We start from the raw sequence: 17,985 nt of genomic DNA, 5'->3' as shown, positions 1-17,985 counted from the left end.
AAATCATCGTATCAATAAACTTACCTTTCTGTCTTTTGTCAACTCTAAATCTGCACAGTATTGGTCCATATCAGGCACCTTTTTTAAATTTCTGTATAGGCATGGCCCATCATGAGATTCTGATGGTATGATAACCTTAGGCAAAAATATCATGTCATTTAGAAATATCTTGATTGAAAAGAGAAAAAAAGTTGACTTTCCTTTTTTTCTCTTTTCAAAACAGTCATTTTTAAACCCTACAGTGGTGTGAAAAAGTGTTTGCCCTCTTCCTGATATTTTTTACGTGTTTGTCACACTTTCAGCTCATCAGACATTCAAATATTAGTCAATAACAACACAACTTGCAGTTTTTAAAAGAAACAAGAACAAGAACAAGAACAAGAACCTACATGGCCATGTGTGAAAAAGTGATTGCCCCCTTAAAACATAATTTAACTGAGATTACTTGACATCTATCAGTCTATCAGAAAAGGTTATAAAGCCATTTCTAAAGCTTTGGGACTTCAGCCAACCACAGTGAGAGCCATTATCCACAAATGGTGAAAACATGGAACAGGGGTGAACCTTCCCAGGAGTGGCCGGCCAACCAAGATTACCCCAAGAGCGCAGAGACGACTCATCCAAGAGGTCACTTTTTAACACCACTGTAACATAACACAATGAAAGTGGAACATATGTATTTCAAGTAAATAACAAAAAATAATTGAATTCTTTCTAAATAAATAATAAATAACATGCAGTCTACTGTGGCTAGTCCTGCAACACAATTCACAAGACAATAAATATTTTTTTTTAGTAAAAAATGGAATGAAGTGGCTCAAGAAGGTCACAACATAAGTAATTTTTTTAAAACTTGTAATGTTAACATTATTTCATAGTGGTGAATGTGCAGGTCACACTTTCCCACAAACTTCAGGTCATGTGATTCTTCTTAGCAACTGGGACATTGTTAAGTGGCTGTTGCTTGTTGTTCAGTGGAGAATAAACGGTCTATACCACTTATCCTTGACTCCTGTCTCGTTCTGAATCACATCTCCACATTTGGTGACCCTCGAGTTGAGTAATATGTCGACCGACAACGGAGACGACAGCGCGGCCGTACCGGTGCTGTTCAATGCTAACGAGGCAGCTAACGCTGGTGCTATCTATGCCTGACTTTTGGCAACACAGCACAGCCTGTGGTTTGAACACATCGATGCCCAGTTTCGGCTGCGAGGAATAAGACAGGACGTGACAAAGTATTTCCACGTCGTCGCCGTGCTGGACCTCCACTTTGTCATACCGCAGGAACAGTATGACTGATAATTTTAGTGGTTTTGAAACTGTGACTTTTTCATACCCTGGTATACCTTCAAACCAGCCCATGCCTGTTTGTGGATAAGTTAGCTATAGTAGCTGATTTAAGTAACAGGACTGAAAGTAACAGAGGTGTGCTTTTACCATAAAGTTAGCAAATACATGAAATATAGCCATGTGAACGTATACTGATAGCATCTTGACATGAAGCACATTACTGTGATTCAACAAAAACTGTATTTTAAAAATAAACAAACAGGATCTGAATGATGCAACTTCCTGTGAACCATGTGACTTACATAATAGTCAGAATATTTCAGAGAGGGTGTGTTAGGGTAACAGGACTGAGTGAAAACCCAATGACACAACTAAGGTATGAATTTTAACTCATTTTTATTTACTAATTTATATTAAATAAACCAAAAAAAAAATCATCCTATTATCAATCTGGTACTGATGCTACCTTTGATATCTATATTTAGATCGATCTGCCCACCCGTAGTGTTAAGTACCCTTGTCTTTAACTAGGAAAGACTGTGGATGCATAAAAGAGGATCAAGGCATTAAGCCAAAGTCTATACTTCCTAATTGGGGGTGTGGGTGCTGCATTGTTACAACTAAAGTGGGCAAAGGTCACAGCCTCTCAGACATAATGTATCATTTTTGTCTGTAATACATCTTGCACGTGTCACAGTCATAATGCTTCAAAGTAACAATGTGTCTGAGTCCTTCTTCTAAACCCCAGCCTGTTTTTACCTAATTGGATGTCAAGCATCAAACATAACTTTACTAGCCAACAAATCCTCTTATTGGACATCAGATTATTGTCCTGCTGATTACTGGAGTGTGGCACTCTACAAATGAAGACCAGCAAGTTTATTGACCATGCTGGTGCCAGACAACACTTACCACGTAAAACAATGAAGGATTTGTTCAAGCAGTGACACCAGACTTAAGATCGTGTTAATGTACAGCGGTCTCAGAAGAACACAAAGTGTTATGCAACCCAAAGGAAGGCCAGAAAAAGATTGTGTTAATTGTTTAAATTAGTAATGACAAATTATGTTAGTAATACCCTAACTGTAATATTTCCATTGTTGTAGAATTTCTTGTGTATTAATCAAGTAAGACTGTGGCTTTCTTCACTTGTGTCCCATTAGGATTCATATCATCTGCTCTAGATTTCTGTCTGTCATTAAGCCAGCAAGACTTAAGGATCAAATGTAGTCCTTTCAAAGCTGCTTAGAAACACAAGAATGTGGATTATAAAACTTCCTTTAACGTCATATACCAACCACTCATGTACTGTATATTTACTGCTGGGGACTGCAAACAGTAACTGCCCCATAATATAACAATTGTTTTTTGATTGCATCCTTAAATTGATCCGCTCTAAATACTATATCGTCCCTGTGGCTTTTCTTGTAATGAATATATAAAACAAGAGTATTAAATACTGGATGTGCTATTATGTCTTGTATTGTATGGGATACAAATAACTACAAACTCATGGATGGGTACGTTCCTAAATGTAATATGCATCATTCTGTTGGCTCAGTACGTTAATCAGTTTATTATGATGTTTTTTCTTGGAACGATAAAAGCAACGCGAGTTGTAAAAAAAACGTACCTTTACGCCTATCTTATTTTGAAAAGACAAAAGCGGAAGGTAGTTTATGCCAACTTGATTAGCAAAGAAAGCGCTATTTTCTGAAGGGAAACCAAGGTTGTTCCGCGGTGAGGTTCTTGCAAGCTGGAGGTAGGTACAAATTAATCGGTACACAATGAATCTCACACTCTGCTTTTTTTGGCTTGACGAGAAGCTTATCACGAAGGATAAACGGAAATCAAGATGTGAGCGTTCGTCAAGACCAGCCGGTAAAGTGCACGCTAACTAGCAATGACGAAGCTAACGCTGCTAGCGGTTCCGTTACGCGGTTCATTCGAGCAATGGGCTGGTAAATTTGCTCAGTTTGTTGAGTGGCTTTATTGATGTCTGAGAACCATTAAGTTGTGTCTCGTCAATGAAATGACACAAGTGGTGTCGGAAATATTTCGCCGAGTTGTACTGTTGTTTATGATGGCCCCAATACAAACAGGAATATATTGTCAATGGTGTTGCGTTCACGTCCTCCTCTTCTGCAGAGAACATCATAAAATGGTTGTCTTGCAGAAGCAGTAACTATAAAATTTAGAATCCTAATAAGTGGCTAATAAAACACTCTTTACTGTTTTATCAGCCATGTTATTTGTACACATCACCTTTGGGTTGGTTGTGTAGAGCTACTGTATTTTGTATTATGAGAAGTGTGTTATCTCGTTTTGACACCATACTTTAAAATTCTGAGTAAGCCTGGCAGCTGTCTGTCATAAACATTGGTGCTAAGTGTTTTTGATGCAGCTTTTGATTGGACCTTTTTAGATTGTGCAAGTGCATTTAATGTACGGTTGCCCATAGGTGCAAACGCGCAACAATGTTCAAACACCATAAAAACCAATGGAACAGGGAAATTCTGCAAATTAAAAATACCGCAATCACATAAACGCTGCAAGATCAAAGAGAAATGCAAAAGAAAAATGTTGCAAATACCATAAACACACAAACCACAAAAACAACTGCATGAGAGAAATTCTGCGAGTTCCCAAAAGTCAGCTGTTTGCCAAGCTACCAGGAGAGCCAGACCTGAGGGATGTCTGTTTTTAAAGACATGGATGGGATGCCCAGAAGAAAGTTACCAGTTGGCCATAATGTTTTACAGTATTATAGAGCAACCGATTTACATAGCTAATGTTAGCGTTAGCATGAAACCAAGTGTTTAACAAAATGGGGTCATCGTCAGATTTGCAGAATAGGCCATGACTAAAGGCGGGGGGAAATATAACACAGCAAAACAAATATGTTTACAACTACAAATGGACTTGGTTTTGTCGCTTTTATGTCTTTTTTTTATGTCATAAAGCTGAGCTGCCTGTGTGTGCTTTGAGAGGGGGTAGGGACCCACAGCAGCACTTGCTTATTGAGAAGACGTTCTTTCATGTCAGTCTCCAAAAGTGTCCAATAACAGTAGAGCAAGTCGCTAGATTTGCCTTTTTTTGGGAGAAAAAAAACAGCTAAAGGAGTCTGAATCCTTCTTATTCTCTGGCAAACCAGGTGCATATGAGGTGTGTTAAGAAGTGGAGTTATGGTGCCACCTTTTGTACGTACAAAATTGGAACGACAAGCTGCATTCACAGTCCCATGATAATGTGTGAGTGCGATCAACTTGTGCCAAATATGTGTTGCGGCCCAAATGTAAGTGTGGTGGCTGACTACAAATGAATGTGTGGGAAACACTGAATTAACAGGAAATTGCCAAAGCAAATTGGGGCTAAACGTCTCCAAAAAAGGATATTAAAAAAATATTCATGATATATAATTAGCCTTATCTGTCAGCAAATCATCTCCTTGGCAACTAAAGGCCCTTTCTCCATGGATCTGGTCAAGATAAATTGCACCAAGTTCCCTGTCAGCAAAGGTCGATCATACGTGTCAATTAACACTGTGTAAAATGAGACATCCTGTGTGCTTCCCTACAGAACATGACTGACCTTGTCTGAGTCCTCATTCTCACCAAGTTGTCATGGCTGGAGTTTACTGCATCTCAATGCTGCTGCTCTTTTATTATAACGAGCCTTCTTGCCTCACTATCATTTGTATGAACTATGGTCTGTAATACGGAGGAAAAGTCACTAAAGATATCTTCATTGTTCAAGTACAATTAGGGAAGTTACAGTGTAAAACACCATTTCCTGCTGACATTTAATATCAGCAAAGAGGAGAAAAGCATTCATAAAGCTGGACAGATTCCGGTTTGTCCACTAAAAGGTCCGACACACCTACATGCCCGCTACTGTTATGTGATCTTTATCACTGAATAAATAAGTTGTTGATGAAGATGGCCTTGCTCTCAGTTCTACTACATGAAAATGAGATACGGTTGATGTTTTTAATATGCTGCAGCCACAAAATCTTAATTTCTTTTAGTTGTAGTTTTACATGTTAATGGTGTTACTTTACTATAAAAATAATATAAATATACAAATTCAATTGTTGCCGTAAAATCGTACAAAAAATGCTGGCAAACAATCAAAATACGCCATCACACCTCTACTATATGTTGTTATGCAAATGGTGTTGTGCACATTAAAACAGTATGCCAACAGTGTCTAAAAGATTTTAGTGTGGTGATGCTGTTGGACTTTTGTGCTACACAAAAATTTTGATGCACACTAATATGCGATGTCATTTCTAAATATTTGTGTTTTTACAAAAAAAAATTTTACTGAATGAGCTGCATCACAAACAAACGCTGCCATTGTACTCAAGGACTTGCGCTGCACTATCATTACCGTAACAACTGGCACTTTCTCGTCACTCTCCCCTTTCCCCAGCGAGCCTCACAGGCCAGCGTGAGTTTGAGACGCTGCCCTGGCTGGCGAGGCTCGCTGGCTGTCATTCATCAGCTCGCAGGAGAAGCGATCACATTAACTAATTGACTTTTTTTTAATTATTTGTCTTTATTACATGCATGAATGTGAGTGAGCTTGGTATTTCTTGACTCAGTGGATTATTTTGTATTTTTACTCCTGTAACACAATGTAGGCAGTGTGAGCACCCTGTAAACAAAACAATTACAAAAAATCCCATAACTGTTTCTTCAACCAGGTTGTGGCTGGTTGCAGGGTTTCTGGAGCAGAAGAACTGTGTCATTCCCCCCTCTGCCCTCTCGTACCCCCCCTCCCCCTCCTTGTGTCTTCCCCTGTGTGTTAGTGACCCCGCAACCCTACCCGCTCCCGTCTGAACCCCCGTGTCGTGTTGTTACGCCAACCCGAAGCCGCCCTCTCACCCCATGCTTGGGACAAAGCCAACTCACTGCCAGCCCAATGACTGCCTGGATCGTCCTGCCTGTCAGCCTGTCTGCCTTCTCCATCACAGGAATATGGATAGTGTGAGTGGCGCACTCTTTCATATTGAAACTTCATGTGTCTTATCTTGTGATATGGCTTTTTATATACTGTTTCATATTACCAGTAATACTGTACAATCATTTCCGTTCAACGTTAACTGGTCTTGGAAACCTATACAGGTATTGTTCAAATACACTTCTTAATGCAAGGTGCTTAAGAGCATGTTGGATGAGTTTGGTGTAGTACAATTGAGATTGTGAGTCAGGTCCAATGTCAGTCACCTCTGACCCCACAAACCAACACAAAAATTCCCACACACTCAACACATTGTTGAAAGTCTTGTCAAGAATGGAAAGGGGGACGCAGGATATTTTCTATGCTTACTGGGGGTGTAATGGGCAGGTACTCCAATATTTGAAGTCGGTCTATCACTGTTGCATTGTTAACCTGAAACTCATCCAGACTGCTGCAGTCTGTGATTTTAGATAACATTCGTCTGTAACTTTTGTGTGGGTGCTGCCTAGACCAGGGGTGCTCACATTTTTTTAGCCTGCGAGCTACTTTTAAAATGACCAAGTCCCAAAGATCTACCTACTACTATAAATATAGAAAGTACATATATTTAGTACGGTATATTTATTTAAAAAAAAAACAAAGAGTAGGTATTTATGTACGTTATACATGTATATCAGGAGTGCACGCACTTTCTCAGCATGCAAGTACAAGTCAAAATGATCTACCTCTTTCTATAAAACATATAACATATACAACATGTAACCAGTAAACTCGGAAATTCTATTGTAAATATTAATGATTAGTCTTTCACATTCACATGTTCAAAGTTTACAGGTAATCAAAGTAGTTTCTATCATAATTCACTTCAATATGGAAATAAAGATAACTACACATAACTCCTAAATAGTTGTGTACATAACCTGAGTACTGGTAATATGTCAGTCAAATTAGCTATGTAACGTTCATTAGGGCACACAGTTCATGTATTACATCCAGTTAGCATTTGCTATCAAACATTAGCGATATACAAGAATTTAAAATGATTATGCAAAAGACAATGCAGCCGAAGTCAAGCCAACATATTGAAAAGGTTTCACCAATGGGCATATTTGTAATTTCGGCATGAAATAATAGTTTAAGAAGCGAACCTGTAGAAAACGCTGATTTCTGTAGCAGAGTTCATGACGCCAAGCAAAGCCATCAAACAATACAGTTTTTTTTCTATGTAACTAGCCGCTACAAGTGAACAGATAACTTTTGTTATAGATATAGACATCTTACCGCAGAGTTGGTTCATCCATAATCACAATAATAAAGATGACAGTTGCATCTTCGTGTGTAGCTTGAAACGCTGCCGGGGAGCAAGCGCGAATCAGGAGGGGAGCTTAATGTCAGCTGACTGATGTCATATGACATCTACATAGTGACGTTTACGCGATCGACCCAAACTACCTTGGCGATCTACCAGTAGCTCACGATCGACATAATGGCCACCCCTGGCCTAGACAGACGTCATTGTGTTGCTGTTCAGTGTAAACATTCTTTCTAGCTTTCTGTCTATCAGCAGCTGAAGCAAAACCTGCTTTTTTTAGTTGCATTCTTATAGGCTAGTTTGTAGGGATCTTATGAGACGAGAATGCATGAGATTGCGTCCACAAGGACGAGACAAGGTTTTCACATTCATTTTAAGAAAATCACAGTGAAAAAATATGACTGGAAAAACTTTATTTAACCGAGTTGCAAAACAATGCAGGTGCGTTTTGAAATGTTTATGTCCCACAGATTGACGCTAAACGATAATATTGTCAACATTGTTTTAGACCAAATAAACAACTGTTATGATAATATATATAATAATGATAATAGTAAATAATATAGCATAATCAATATTTCCTTTTAATATGTCATCTTTTACTCTGCAAAGTTGCCATTTGTGACATGTTTTTTTCTCACAGACAATTCTTAGTGTCTGTCAAACATTTGCAGCATTCAACTGCATTAAAGATCAGCATTTCCTATGGGATGACTTTCTGTGAACGCACTCCCTCCATCCTTCCATTTCATTTTCTATGCCGCTTATCATTTGTGCTATTCCGTTTGTATTTACTTTGACGACCAAACGTCTCAGTGAGTATTGGCTGTCAGAAAGAAGGCTGTGCATCTCGATGTGTAGTTTTTTTTCCCAGATGGGAAAACTGGGTGGGGCGGATATGTTTGAGGTGGGCAAGTTCGTTTTTTGCTTTTGTTTTTTGCTTTTATGTTGCTACTACTTTCGAGTAAATTTGGCATACTGGCTCGTTCGTGTTGATGGGCTCATGTTGCTCATTAATATTTCCACGCAGGGGCTGTGGAATTTGGCTTTGCAAGCATCTTTTTCTCTCCTAATTTCTACATTGTAGGCTTGTATTGCTTCTTGCCATGCCACGCATTGCCACGGTTCCCCGACAGAGACAAAGCGACTGTATGACTGGCAAGAGGTCTCATTCTGTTCGCCATTGTAATATGAAGCGTGTAGGTGTAGAACCAATGCACAGAGTGAACTCTCTTCATGCCTCTTTGGAGGCGAGAGACGATGAAAACTGTAAAGACAGGTGGTCAGTGAGTTGTATTTTTTAAGTTACAGCGTCTACATTACTGTGATGAGTAATCTACTACTACTACTACTACTACTGCTACTCTGTGTCATGATACATGGAATTATCTGCAGATATGCCATGGCTGTGATGAATCACCATGTTTGTCCTGTGGAGAACTGGTGAGCATTCATTTCAGAAATATCATATCTCTTTGTTCTCTAACACGAGACGCAGTGATTCAGTACAATCTGTCCTAACCTGGTTGTGCTATGGCTGCAGGTCCTACAACGTAACGTGCACAGAGGAGCTGCTCCGACCAGGCTTTCCCAAGACCTGTTGCACCGTCCAGGACATTCCCCTCATCAGGTCTCTTGTTTAACCTTCCTTCCGCTCTTCAATGCCTGCACAAGTAGTCACCCTGAGGCCCTCAGGCATGGATTATCATGCTGTGGTTCTGTGACATCAGCATAACCTTTTGCTTTTATGGCATATACAAACATGACCAGAGCCTTTATAGAGGCAGTTCTCCTATAATGCAGTTACAGCTGTTACAGTAAAAACAGTGTATGTGACGCAACTGTGTTATTGCTAATTGCATGTTTTGTCTTCATCTATTACAGTAAATGTGGCTCTTACCCTCCTGAAAGCTGCCTGTTCAGCCTCATCGGCAATGTTGGAGCCTTCATGGGTAAGACCTCCGCATATGTCCTGAAAATGTGAAACTTTGCCAAACAAAAATACACAGTTGGTAAGACTTAACCAAATACCTATAACAAACAACCTAATGCTTTGAATAAATGTGGAGTTTACCAGTTTGAATGTTACATTCCAGTGTAGCACATATCCACTACTCAACTGCCTTCATGACATGTAAACCCGTATGACGGCTAAACTACTCCCTCAACTTGTACAAGACAGCTCGTGGTTGTGGCCCACGAGGTATTGCTTGGGATGTTTGGAGGCATCTCCATCATCACTGACGACTGCTCCATACAAGCTTCTCCTGAGGTTCCTAACTTATTCTAGACACCATCCTCTCTGTCCAATCCCATATCAAGTCTATTACCAAGTCAGCCTTTTTCCAACTTAGATATCTCCAGATTCCGCCCATCACTCACTGACCATGGCCGGCCGGGCCCTGGGCAGGCTGCAAAATGTCCAGAAATTGCATCACAGCACTTCACCCCCTTCTCACTCTCCACTGAAATCCATGATGCTTTCTTGGACCTTTTTTAAGATTCCTCAAGCATGACCTACCCGCCAAAGCATGCATGAAATAACAAGAATACAGTGGAACCTCAGTTAGCGTCCGGCCCGGTTATCGTTTTTTCTGGTTAACATTGAAAATGCACGCCACGATTTTGCCTCAGTTTTCGTGCATTCTCCGGTTAGCATCCAATATGGCACACTTTTCTTTTAAATCAGAAAACGTCCTTCCTCGTTAGCATCCTATTAGCGAGTGAACAAAATGGCAACCATGAAAAGATACAATGTCCGCCTATGATGTCATCAGCGGTTGACTCTTAAAAAATGGTAGCACAAAACATGATTCCATAGTTTTATCATTAGTTTTAGATGCATAAAACAATTCTAAATGCATATAAATGACAAATGAAAGGGCTAAATAAACATTTAAGGTTACTTTTACCTTCATTGAAGACTGCGGTTCCCAGAGACATGATGTGGCAGCGAGACACCACACAAGACACCATCTTACTGTTTTGTCGGGAGTTATTTCTTGAATTCAGTAGTATTTCTCACCTTTAGCAAAATGCTGACACTTACAAGGCTCCATTTTGGGTTACAGTATTGAGAAACATTATTGAATTCAAGAAATAACCCAATGTCAAAACAGGAAGGTAGTGGTGATTGATGTCGCTGCCACATCGTGTCTTTGGGGACAGTTGAGCCTGTCAAGAATCACAGCTTCAATGTAGGTAAAAATAACCTTAAATGTTAATTTAGCCCTTTCATTCATCATTTATATGTATTTATATGCATGTGAAACATTTTTGGCTTTCAGAACAGATTAATTGGATTTACATTATTTCTTATGGATTTGGTTAGCATCTGTTTCGGTTAGAGTCAGACCTTCTGGAGTAAATTAATGACGCTAACTAAGGTTCCACTGTACTATTACACCCCTGATATATACACACATCAATGTATCAATGTTGTGTTGTGCCCGTGTCAGCCTTCAGAGCCATGAAGGGGCTTGAAATAGCCTTAGCTCTCTAAATCAATAATTAATGCGGTTTCCTTCCACCCTTCCCCCGGCCGTCTCCCCTACATGATCCTTCCATGGCCTTCCTCCGTTACTCCTCTGCTTCCTGTCAGGTTGAATCACCACTCATTTTTGCCCCATTTTCCCAGTGCTGCCTTTCATTTCGGCGCTTTCAGTCAGTGTTCACCTTTTCATCAAATTTCCCCGGAATTATGTACTCACTTCCTGGATGCCTGATGGACGGCAGTTTGTACCTTTTGACTTCTCTCCCTATACACTCACTGGCCACAACATTACGTACACCTACACACAGGAAAAACTGACATTTTGGAATGGATATGTTTAATGCTGAATATTTGTCTTGCATTTTCAATTATCTTGCAGTTATGTGTTGTTGTTGTTGTACAGTGTAAATGTGTATTTGTTGTCTACAGTGGTGATGGTGTGCCTTCTGCGCTACGCCCAGGTGATAGAACACAGCCACAGATGTTGGGTGAACACCAGTGCTCTGGTCTCGGGCTGCACCAACGCAGTGGGTCTGGTTATGGTGGGCAACTTCCAGGTAAAGCCCCTGGTTCCTCACATTTAGACCCACAATAGAGCACACAGGACTCTCAGATTGTGTTTATCGGCCTGAAAGGTTGACCACGCCAAATCTCTACACTATGTGGGCGCTGGCGTGGCCTTTCCAGCAGGGCTTCTCTTTGTGTGCTTACAGTGTGTGCTCACCTATCGGGTGGCAGTAACCGCCCTCGACTACTGGATGGCCCACTTCCGTGTGGCTCTGGCACTCGGAGCCATGGTCTCCCTCGTTCTCAGTATCCTTTTCTTCATCAGACCTCTGCTAGCTCTACCCTGACATCATGACCTGTCATTACTTCTTAGTTAATACTGGCTGATTATGTGCATTTGTAAATGGACAGATGTTTACATTGTATGTATGTGAATAGACACAGTTGTTTACATTGTGTTTGTGAATGGACCGATGTTTCTTTTGTGTGTATGTGAATAGATAAATGTGTATGTTGTGTATGTGTATGGACAGACAGATGTTTGCATTATGTGTTTGTCAATGGATAGTCAGGTGTTTATATTTAGTGTATATGAATGGGCCTTAACCAGTCCTTCCCAGGTGGCATCTTCTTTGTGCATGAGAGCTTCACGCTCCAGCACGCCGCCGCCATCTGTGAGTGGGTTTTCACCGTGGACATCCTGGTCTTCTACGGCACCTTCACGTACGAGTTCGGCACCGTCACGGGCGAGACTATGATGGCGGGCCTGCAGCAATGCCTCCACCACGGCTCAGGAGTGATCTTGGGCCCCAGGGCTCGGGACTCCACGCTGGGAAGCGGTGCCACAAAGGGCCTCAAGTCGCCCGGTGGAAGCAGCACATCCACACATCTCAACTGTACCCCTGAGAGTATAGCCATGTTGTAGTTCTGCCACTGCAGAGGAGCTTCCTGGACGGTCAGCACATGGAAAGATGATCAAGGCAGCATGTGAAGGAAAGAGACTAAAGTCCTGTTTTTATAACCAATCCAACCAACTCCCGTCTGTAATGCTGTAATATTATTTTATCCCCATGAGGTGCAAGACATGGCTTGCTTGGAGCTGCAGTCTGCTGTCCTCATACAAGGTGTTCTCACAACACTATAGCAGGAAATCATATACGGAAAATAAACCACAGGTGAGGTTAGAACTCAAAATGTTCTGCTGCAATACCACCATTATTATTTTCATAAGAGTTATTTATTCAAAAGCTATAAGCCCTTTTCTACCAATTGCTTTGCATTAGTTTTTGTATGACATCTTACTAAGTTGTAGTCGAGACAGACTTGTGTAGTGATGCTGGAGGAATGTGTAGTTTGAGCACTGAATGTTTCCAAGATGAATGCTGACTACCTCTGCCAAGGAGGTCATGATGTTGCTTTTTTTAATGTGTGTGTCTGTTAGCAGGATGATGCTAAACTAAAAGCAGGTGGAAGGTTAAAGATGGAAGGTATGTAGATCCCTAGAGAAATAGGATGCCTTGGTGGAGGTTTTCTTCTCCCACATTCTTTTGTTGGCTGATGTGGCCTTTCCACTTTTCATCAATGAATCATGGATTTGACATTTGCTTATGTCTGCACAGCCGGCACTTTCTGAATGCCAGTTTGTGTCGTAGAGGATTTCAAATGCCTTTTTATTCCTTCAAGAATTTAATTTGGTTGTAGTTTCTAATTGACGACGATCCCAACGCTAGTTTTGATTGTTTGAATTTTAACACAATGAACCACTGCATGCAATTCTTTACTTTTCTAGTGGAGGACTGTTAATTGCTTATTTAAATTAATTTAAAAGTGTTTAGGATAGACTGGACCGCGGATCCCTGCATGCCAGTTTGAAGAGCAGAATGGTGTTTGAGTCAGAGAATGGAGGAAGTTGCTGCCATGTTAATTCTACAGCTTCACAGGCCGTCGTTACAGGCTTGTGGCTGAGGGTGTCACTGTGTCATGGTGCCAATTCCACTATAAATAAGCAAATTCAATGTTTCCCTATACCCCACACTCCAGGCAAGCACTCACATGTTAATTGTTCAGATGTATGCGTCCTCATAAGAGGCTAGGATCCTCACAGTATTCTGCATGAAGCCATCGGTTTTCCACATGGTTCACTTTTCTCTTTGGGCAGCAGGCTCCAATGAAAGTGCTTGTTTCTGTTGTTTTGCACCTCTTGCCAAAAACTTGTTTCAACTGCTGTATGGATTTGTATGAGTTAAAGATTTTAGCCTTATCCCTCATTATGTGCCAGGGAAAGCCATGTGCTTTATTTGACTCGTTTGTGTTCCGCCTTATCCCACTTCACCATTCTGAAAACAAAAGGTGTGATACTTCTACTGGCAGCTTGTATGAGCCATCACGTCAGGGTTGGATTTCTTACTCTGCATCAATACAGTCTGCCACGTGGCCAAATTCAACACTGGATTTTTCAATCTTTTATTTGTTTTTCAGTAGAAAATGTGCACATCCATAAAAAGGTCCTTCTGGAGAACGCTTAATGTCTTCAACTCAGACTACTATTTTGGTTTTTTTCTCTACATTCTGTAAATATGTAGGATCTGTTTTGTCATCTAGGTATTTGGATTTGACAGAGATTTATATTCAAATATGAAATAAAAACTTAAATTATGACCATGATTGTGTTTGTAGGCAAAGGGGTTGGAAGTAGAACTCCAGCCACACAACTGCATTATGGGAATCATCAAGGAAGTCAAGTCAGAGAATCTTTTTTTTGTTGTTTAAAAGTCACCATTTCCAAAAAAAAAAAAAGTCCTCAGTTTAGCTTTAAAATACATATAGTATACATATAGATACATACATATAGTACAGTACAAGCGTGTACAAATACTAAAGCACCAGCTCTGCAATTAAACCCTTCATGAGGCTTATAAGGTCTTTTAAAATGGAATCACATATCTAACATACACTTCACATGGGCCATTAAGATAAATCAACATTAAATACTAAACCTGGAAATAACACAACAAAGTGACAAAAGGCTAAAAAGTTTCCACATGTTAAAAATTATTCATTACCTACATCTTAAAAAAATGAGGAAACATTTTGCACCATTCTGAAGGACACCGGCAACTTTTAGCAAAATCTCGAACAGTCCAAACAATAATATACACATAGAACTATAATTGAGAATAGGTATGAATAATTCTACACATGACAAGCCTTTTACCACTTCAGTGTGTCATTTCCAGCTAAAAAGAGACACAATCACCTAATAAAGGTTAACTCAAAATACGACCGGGATATGATTATTTTTGGCTTAAGTGTATATTTTCGTTAAATCGCTGTGGTTTATATTGGACATTAATCCAGCATGGATAGGAATACATCCCATAATTTGTAAAATAAAGTATATATTTTGTAGGAAAGTATAGAAACTTGGCTCTGAGGTGAGTCATTACTGCATATCGAAGGCGGTCAAGGATGTCATTTCCAGCATTTAGGTGTGAAATGTCACTGACCATTTTGAACTTCCTGAATGTTTAGTGGTGGTGAAACATCACTGTCATGTGTACATTGCTCCATGGAGGTCCTCCAGTCTGTGCTCCCTCTGTTTTCGTCTCTCCTATTGACACACACACACAGCCATCTTCACAGCCATGTCAGAGAATGTTGTGGTGTGTTCAGGGCACTCACTTTGTCTTTCTTGAACTCTTCATACTCTTGATTGTCAGTGGGTAGTTCAAGTCGACACAGTGGGCAAGAGTTGGTCTACGTTGGAAGAAGAAAGTCATATTTACCAGAGGGAATCTTTGCGTGACCCATTTCATTCACTCATCACAAAAGTGTGTGTTCTACCTTGCCCAACCACGGCAGTATACATCCAGCGTGGAAAAGATGCTTGCAAGGCATTTCTCGAACAGTCTCCTGCTCTTCAAACTCCAGCAAACACACAGGACACTTCATGCCTTTGTCTGCAACAGCAGTACAGCTGACATTGATAAGACACCGGTTTTGCAAGAATTTGAGATATTTGTGTCACCTGCTTGCTCTGGAGAAATAACCACCACAGTGAGAGTCTGCACAGCTACTTTTGCAGCTGGAGGAGGAAGACGCTGGTCCCAGTCTGACGAGTCAAAATGTCCTGAATCCATCAAGTCCAACCCCTGCATTAGAGACCTTCACACACAAATAAGCACACATTAGCATAACATAATATTAAAATAAGCCAATGACTTGCAATGTCTGACAACCTGGCCAGTTCAAGGAGTGCATTCTGGCGGTACTGTTCCTCGGGGTTGGTCGGCTCACAGTCGTGCTCGTCAAAGTAGGATGCCATGTTGCTCTTTAGTGAAAAATGCTAACAAGTGTAGCTCCCACGAACTGTCATTAAAAAGGAAATAATCACATAGCTACCAAACTAATTACCTACTGGCGACGTCTCCCTTTTATTTGTACGAATAAACAAACGACATACAATCACGAGCCACAAAGATGATCAATTATCTATCGACAAAACATATTTCTTTCCTACTTGCCTTAAAATCTTGGCGAATGACGACAATACACACTTGTCATTCTTCCGGGTATGGCCGCCTCGGTCACGTGGTATGGCTATTCTCCAATCACGGTCCCCGAGAGTTGTACGTTGAAACGTATGTTGGCGGAAGTGACTCTGTCACGTGGTACATATATTTCCCCAATCACCGAGTCACGGTTTTTGTTCGCAGAGAGCAGTTCTACACTATATAAAGGACACAGGGTTATATAATAAAATGTAGACGGCTTTCTTATTTTAAACTTTCTTAACTTATTAATTTTTCAATGGTTAATGGAGGTTGCACTATCAATATACATTCTCCGATACAGTGGGCAGCGGTATACACTGTTAAAAGTTATGAGTTCAACCCGCCATTATACCAAATAATAAGTTTTTCTTCTTCTTTTCTTTGTTTAATGTCAGTGGCTTGCAAGGTAAATGAATGGATGAATTCAAAAGGTGTGGCTCGGCATTAGATGATTAATGAACTAAATCTTTTAGAAACCCCCTAGTTTATATTACATTTTCAATGTATTTTATTCTCGACAAATTATTTTGTTATTAATTATGTAGACTTCAATTTTCTTATTTGATTTTCAATTCCCTGAAATGAAAGGGCTGCGATTGGCTGGCGACCAGTTCAGGGTGTACCAGGCTCTCGCCGAAAGTCAGCTGGGATAGGCTCTAGCATGCCCCCGCGACCTGATTGAGGAAAAGCGGCATAGAAAATGGATGGATGGTTGGATGGGTGAAATGAAAGAGCTGTTGTGGCAGCATTTAAAGCGAAAATCTATTTGATAATAATGCCACATTGATACAGTATATGTTTATGATAGTTTAATTAAAAATGTAAATAAAATCAGAATCAGAATAGTTTCTATTACCATTGTCAGCGTTGGTTACACAAACTAATAACTTTTTTTTGCGGTGTGTTGGTGCAACATAAAACAGGCTTTTAATAACAAATAATTCAAATAGTAATCAGGGCATGCAAAATAAAATTAGACTCAGTTAAAGAAAATTAAACAATATAACAAAATATAAGATAATATAAGTATAAATATATGTACAAAATGTACATTCCACCATAACAGAACAAAACAGAGCCATGTGAACTTGTGTTTGTATGTATGACTTGATGGCAGTGTTATTAGTGTTCGTAAGTCTGTTGGCAGAGGAGGGAAAGCTGTCTTGGAGGCATGAGGCGAATGGAGGCTCAGTAGGGACAAATAGACTGTCTCCAGGGTGAGAAGGGCCGGCTGTGATCCGGCCTGCGTGTCTCCGATTCCTGGAGACATACAGGTCCTGGAGAGATGGGAAATCGTGAAATCGCATTTTTTCAAGTTGCTGAAACTGCACTTTTCCGGTCCGGGAGGTGGGCCAAACCCCCCAAACATTCATCGGGGGTCCTGGCAGGACCCAAATATGGCAAAAAATGACACTTTTCCGAGGGGTCGATTTTCGCCTGTTTTTTCAGTGCCGGCACTGTCACGAAATCGCATTTTTTCAAGTTGCTGAAACGACATTTTTCCGGCCCGGGAGTTGGGCCAAACCCCCCAAACATTCATCGGGGGTCCCGGCAGGACACAAAGATGGCAAAAAACGCCACTTTTCCAAGGAGTCGATTTTCACCCCTCATGATGTTGTGATGTGTCGGTCTCGAATGAATCGACTCTAAGAGACGCCTCTTTGAAATAAACGACAGGATCCGGCTCCAATTGGGAGCCGATTTGTTTTTTCCTCGTCTTTTTTGCTGTTAAAGGCGAATGTCATTGGGCAAGATTTGTGACAGCGTCGCTGTGTCCACACTGAGCGGGGGGGAGGATTTCAAGACATGCTTTGGTGCTCTTATAGCCGATTCGTTCATGAGAAATTTGCATGAAGAAATTT

At 40.5% G+C, this 17,985-nt stretch overlaps 2 protein-coding genes across 5 annotated transcripts; one reads left to right on the top strand and one right to left on the bottom strand.

The window, feature by feature from the left end:
* Window positions 1–2,953: 2,953 nt before the first annotated feature.
* On the top strand, window positions 2,954–14,238 carry tmem150aa (transmembrane protein 150Aa). Of its 3 annotated transcripts, none has more exons than XM_054774106.1 (8): window positions 2,954–3,055; window positions 6,002–6,284; window positions 8,966–9,013; window positions 9,114–9,200; window positions 9,455–9,522; window positions 11,493–11,620; window positions 11,777–11,876; window positions 12,191–14,238. In XM_054774106.1, the coding sequence occupies exons 2-8, from the start codon at window positions 6,220–6,222 to the stop codon at window positions 12,493–12,495; spliced, it is 801 nt and encodes a 266-aa protein (XP_054630081.1). In that variant the 5' UTR covers window positions 2,954–3,055; window positions 6,002–6,219; the 3' UTR covers window positions 12,496–14,238. The 3 variants fall into 3 exon arrangements, with proteins under 3 accessions (XP_054630081.1, XP_054630079.1, XP_054630080.1); XM_054774104.1 differs by having other exon boundaries at window positions 11,699–11,876; window positions 12,191–14,237; XM_054774105.1 differs by lacking the exon at window positions 2,954–3,055 and having other exon boundaries at window positions 5,699–6,284; window positions 11,699–11,876; window positions 12,191–14,237.
* On the bottom strand, window positions 6,135–16,181 carry rnf181 (ring finger protein 181). 2 transcript variants are annotated; one of them, XM_054774108.1, is made up of 6 exons: window positions 15,809–16,157; window positions 15,598–15,734; window positions 15,414–15,529; window positions 15,252–15,326; window positions 15,077–15,180; window positions 6,135–12,518 (listed from the first exon to the last, which is right to left on the bottom strand). In XM_054774108.1, the coding sequence occupies exons 1-5, from the start codon at window positions 15,892–15,894 to the stop codon at window positions 15,121–15,123; spliced, it is 474 nt and encodes a 157-aa protein (XP_054630083.1). In that variant the 5' UTR covers window positions 15,895–16,157; the 3' UTR covers window positions 6,135–12,518; window positions 15,077–15,120. The 2 variants fall into 2 exon arrangements, with proteins under 2 accessions (XP_054630083.1, XP_054630082.1); XM_054774107.1 differs by lacking the exon at window positions 6,135–12,518 and having other exon boundaries at window positions 13,911–15,180; window positions 15,809–15,938; window positions 16,094–16,181.
* Window positions 16,182–17,985: the final 1,804 nt, after the last annotated feature.

The sequence above is a fragment of the Dunckerocampus dactyliophorus genome, chromosome 4, assembly GCF_027744805.1.
Source record: "Dunckerocampus dactyliophorus isolate RoL2022-P2 chromosome 4, RoL_Ddac_1.1, whole genome shotgun sequence".
NCBI lineage: Eukaryota > Metazoa > Chordata > Actinopteri > Syngnathiformes > Syngnathidae > Dunckerocampus > Dunckerocampus dactyliophorus.
This window is presented reverse-complemented; position numbering and strand designations above follow the sequence as displayed.

Bases quoted from the DNA above. Each gene is read 5' to 3' on its own strand.
- tmem150aa (XM_054774104.1), top strand. From the start codon at position 6,220: ATGACTGCCTGGATCGTCCTGCCTGTCAGCCTGTCTGCCTTCTCCATC. The intron at 6,285-8,965 runs GTGAGTGGCGCA...AATTATCTGCAG, and splicing joins ATCACAGGAATATGGATAGT to ATATGCCATGGCTGTGATGA. The intron at 9,523-11,492 runs GTAAGACCTCCG...TGTTGTCTACAG, and splicing joins CAATGTTGGAGCCTTCATGG to TGGTGATGGTGTGCCTTCTG.
- rnf181 (XM_054774107.1), bottom strand. From the start codon at position 15,894: ATGGCATCCTACTTTGACGAGCACGACTGTGAGCCGACCAACCCCGAG. The intron at 15,735-15,808 runs GTTGTCAGACAT...TTGTGTGTGAAG, and splicing joins GCACTCCTTGAACTGGCCAG to GTCTCTAATGCAGGGGTTGG. The intron at 15,181-15,251 runs GTGAGTGCCCTG...GTGTGTCAATAG, and splicing joins AAGAGTTCAAGAAAGACAAA to GAGAGACGAAAACAGAGGGA.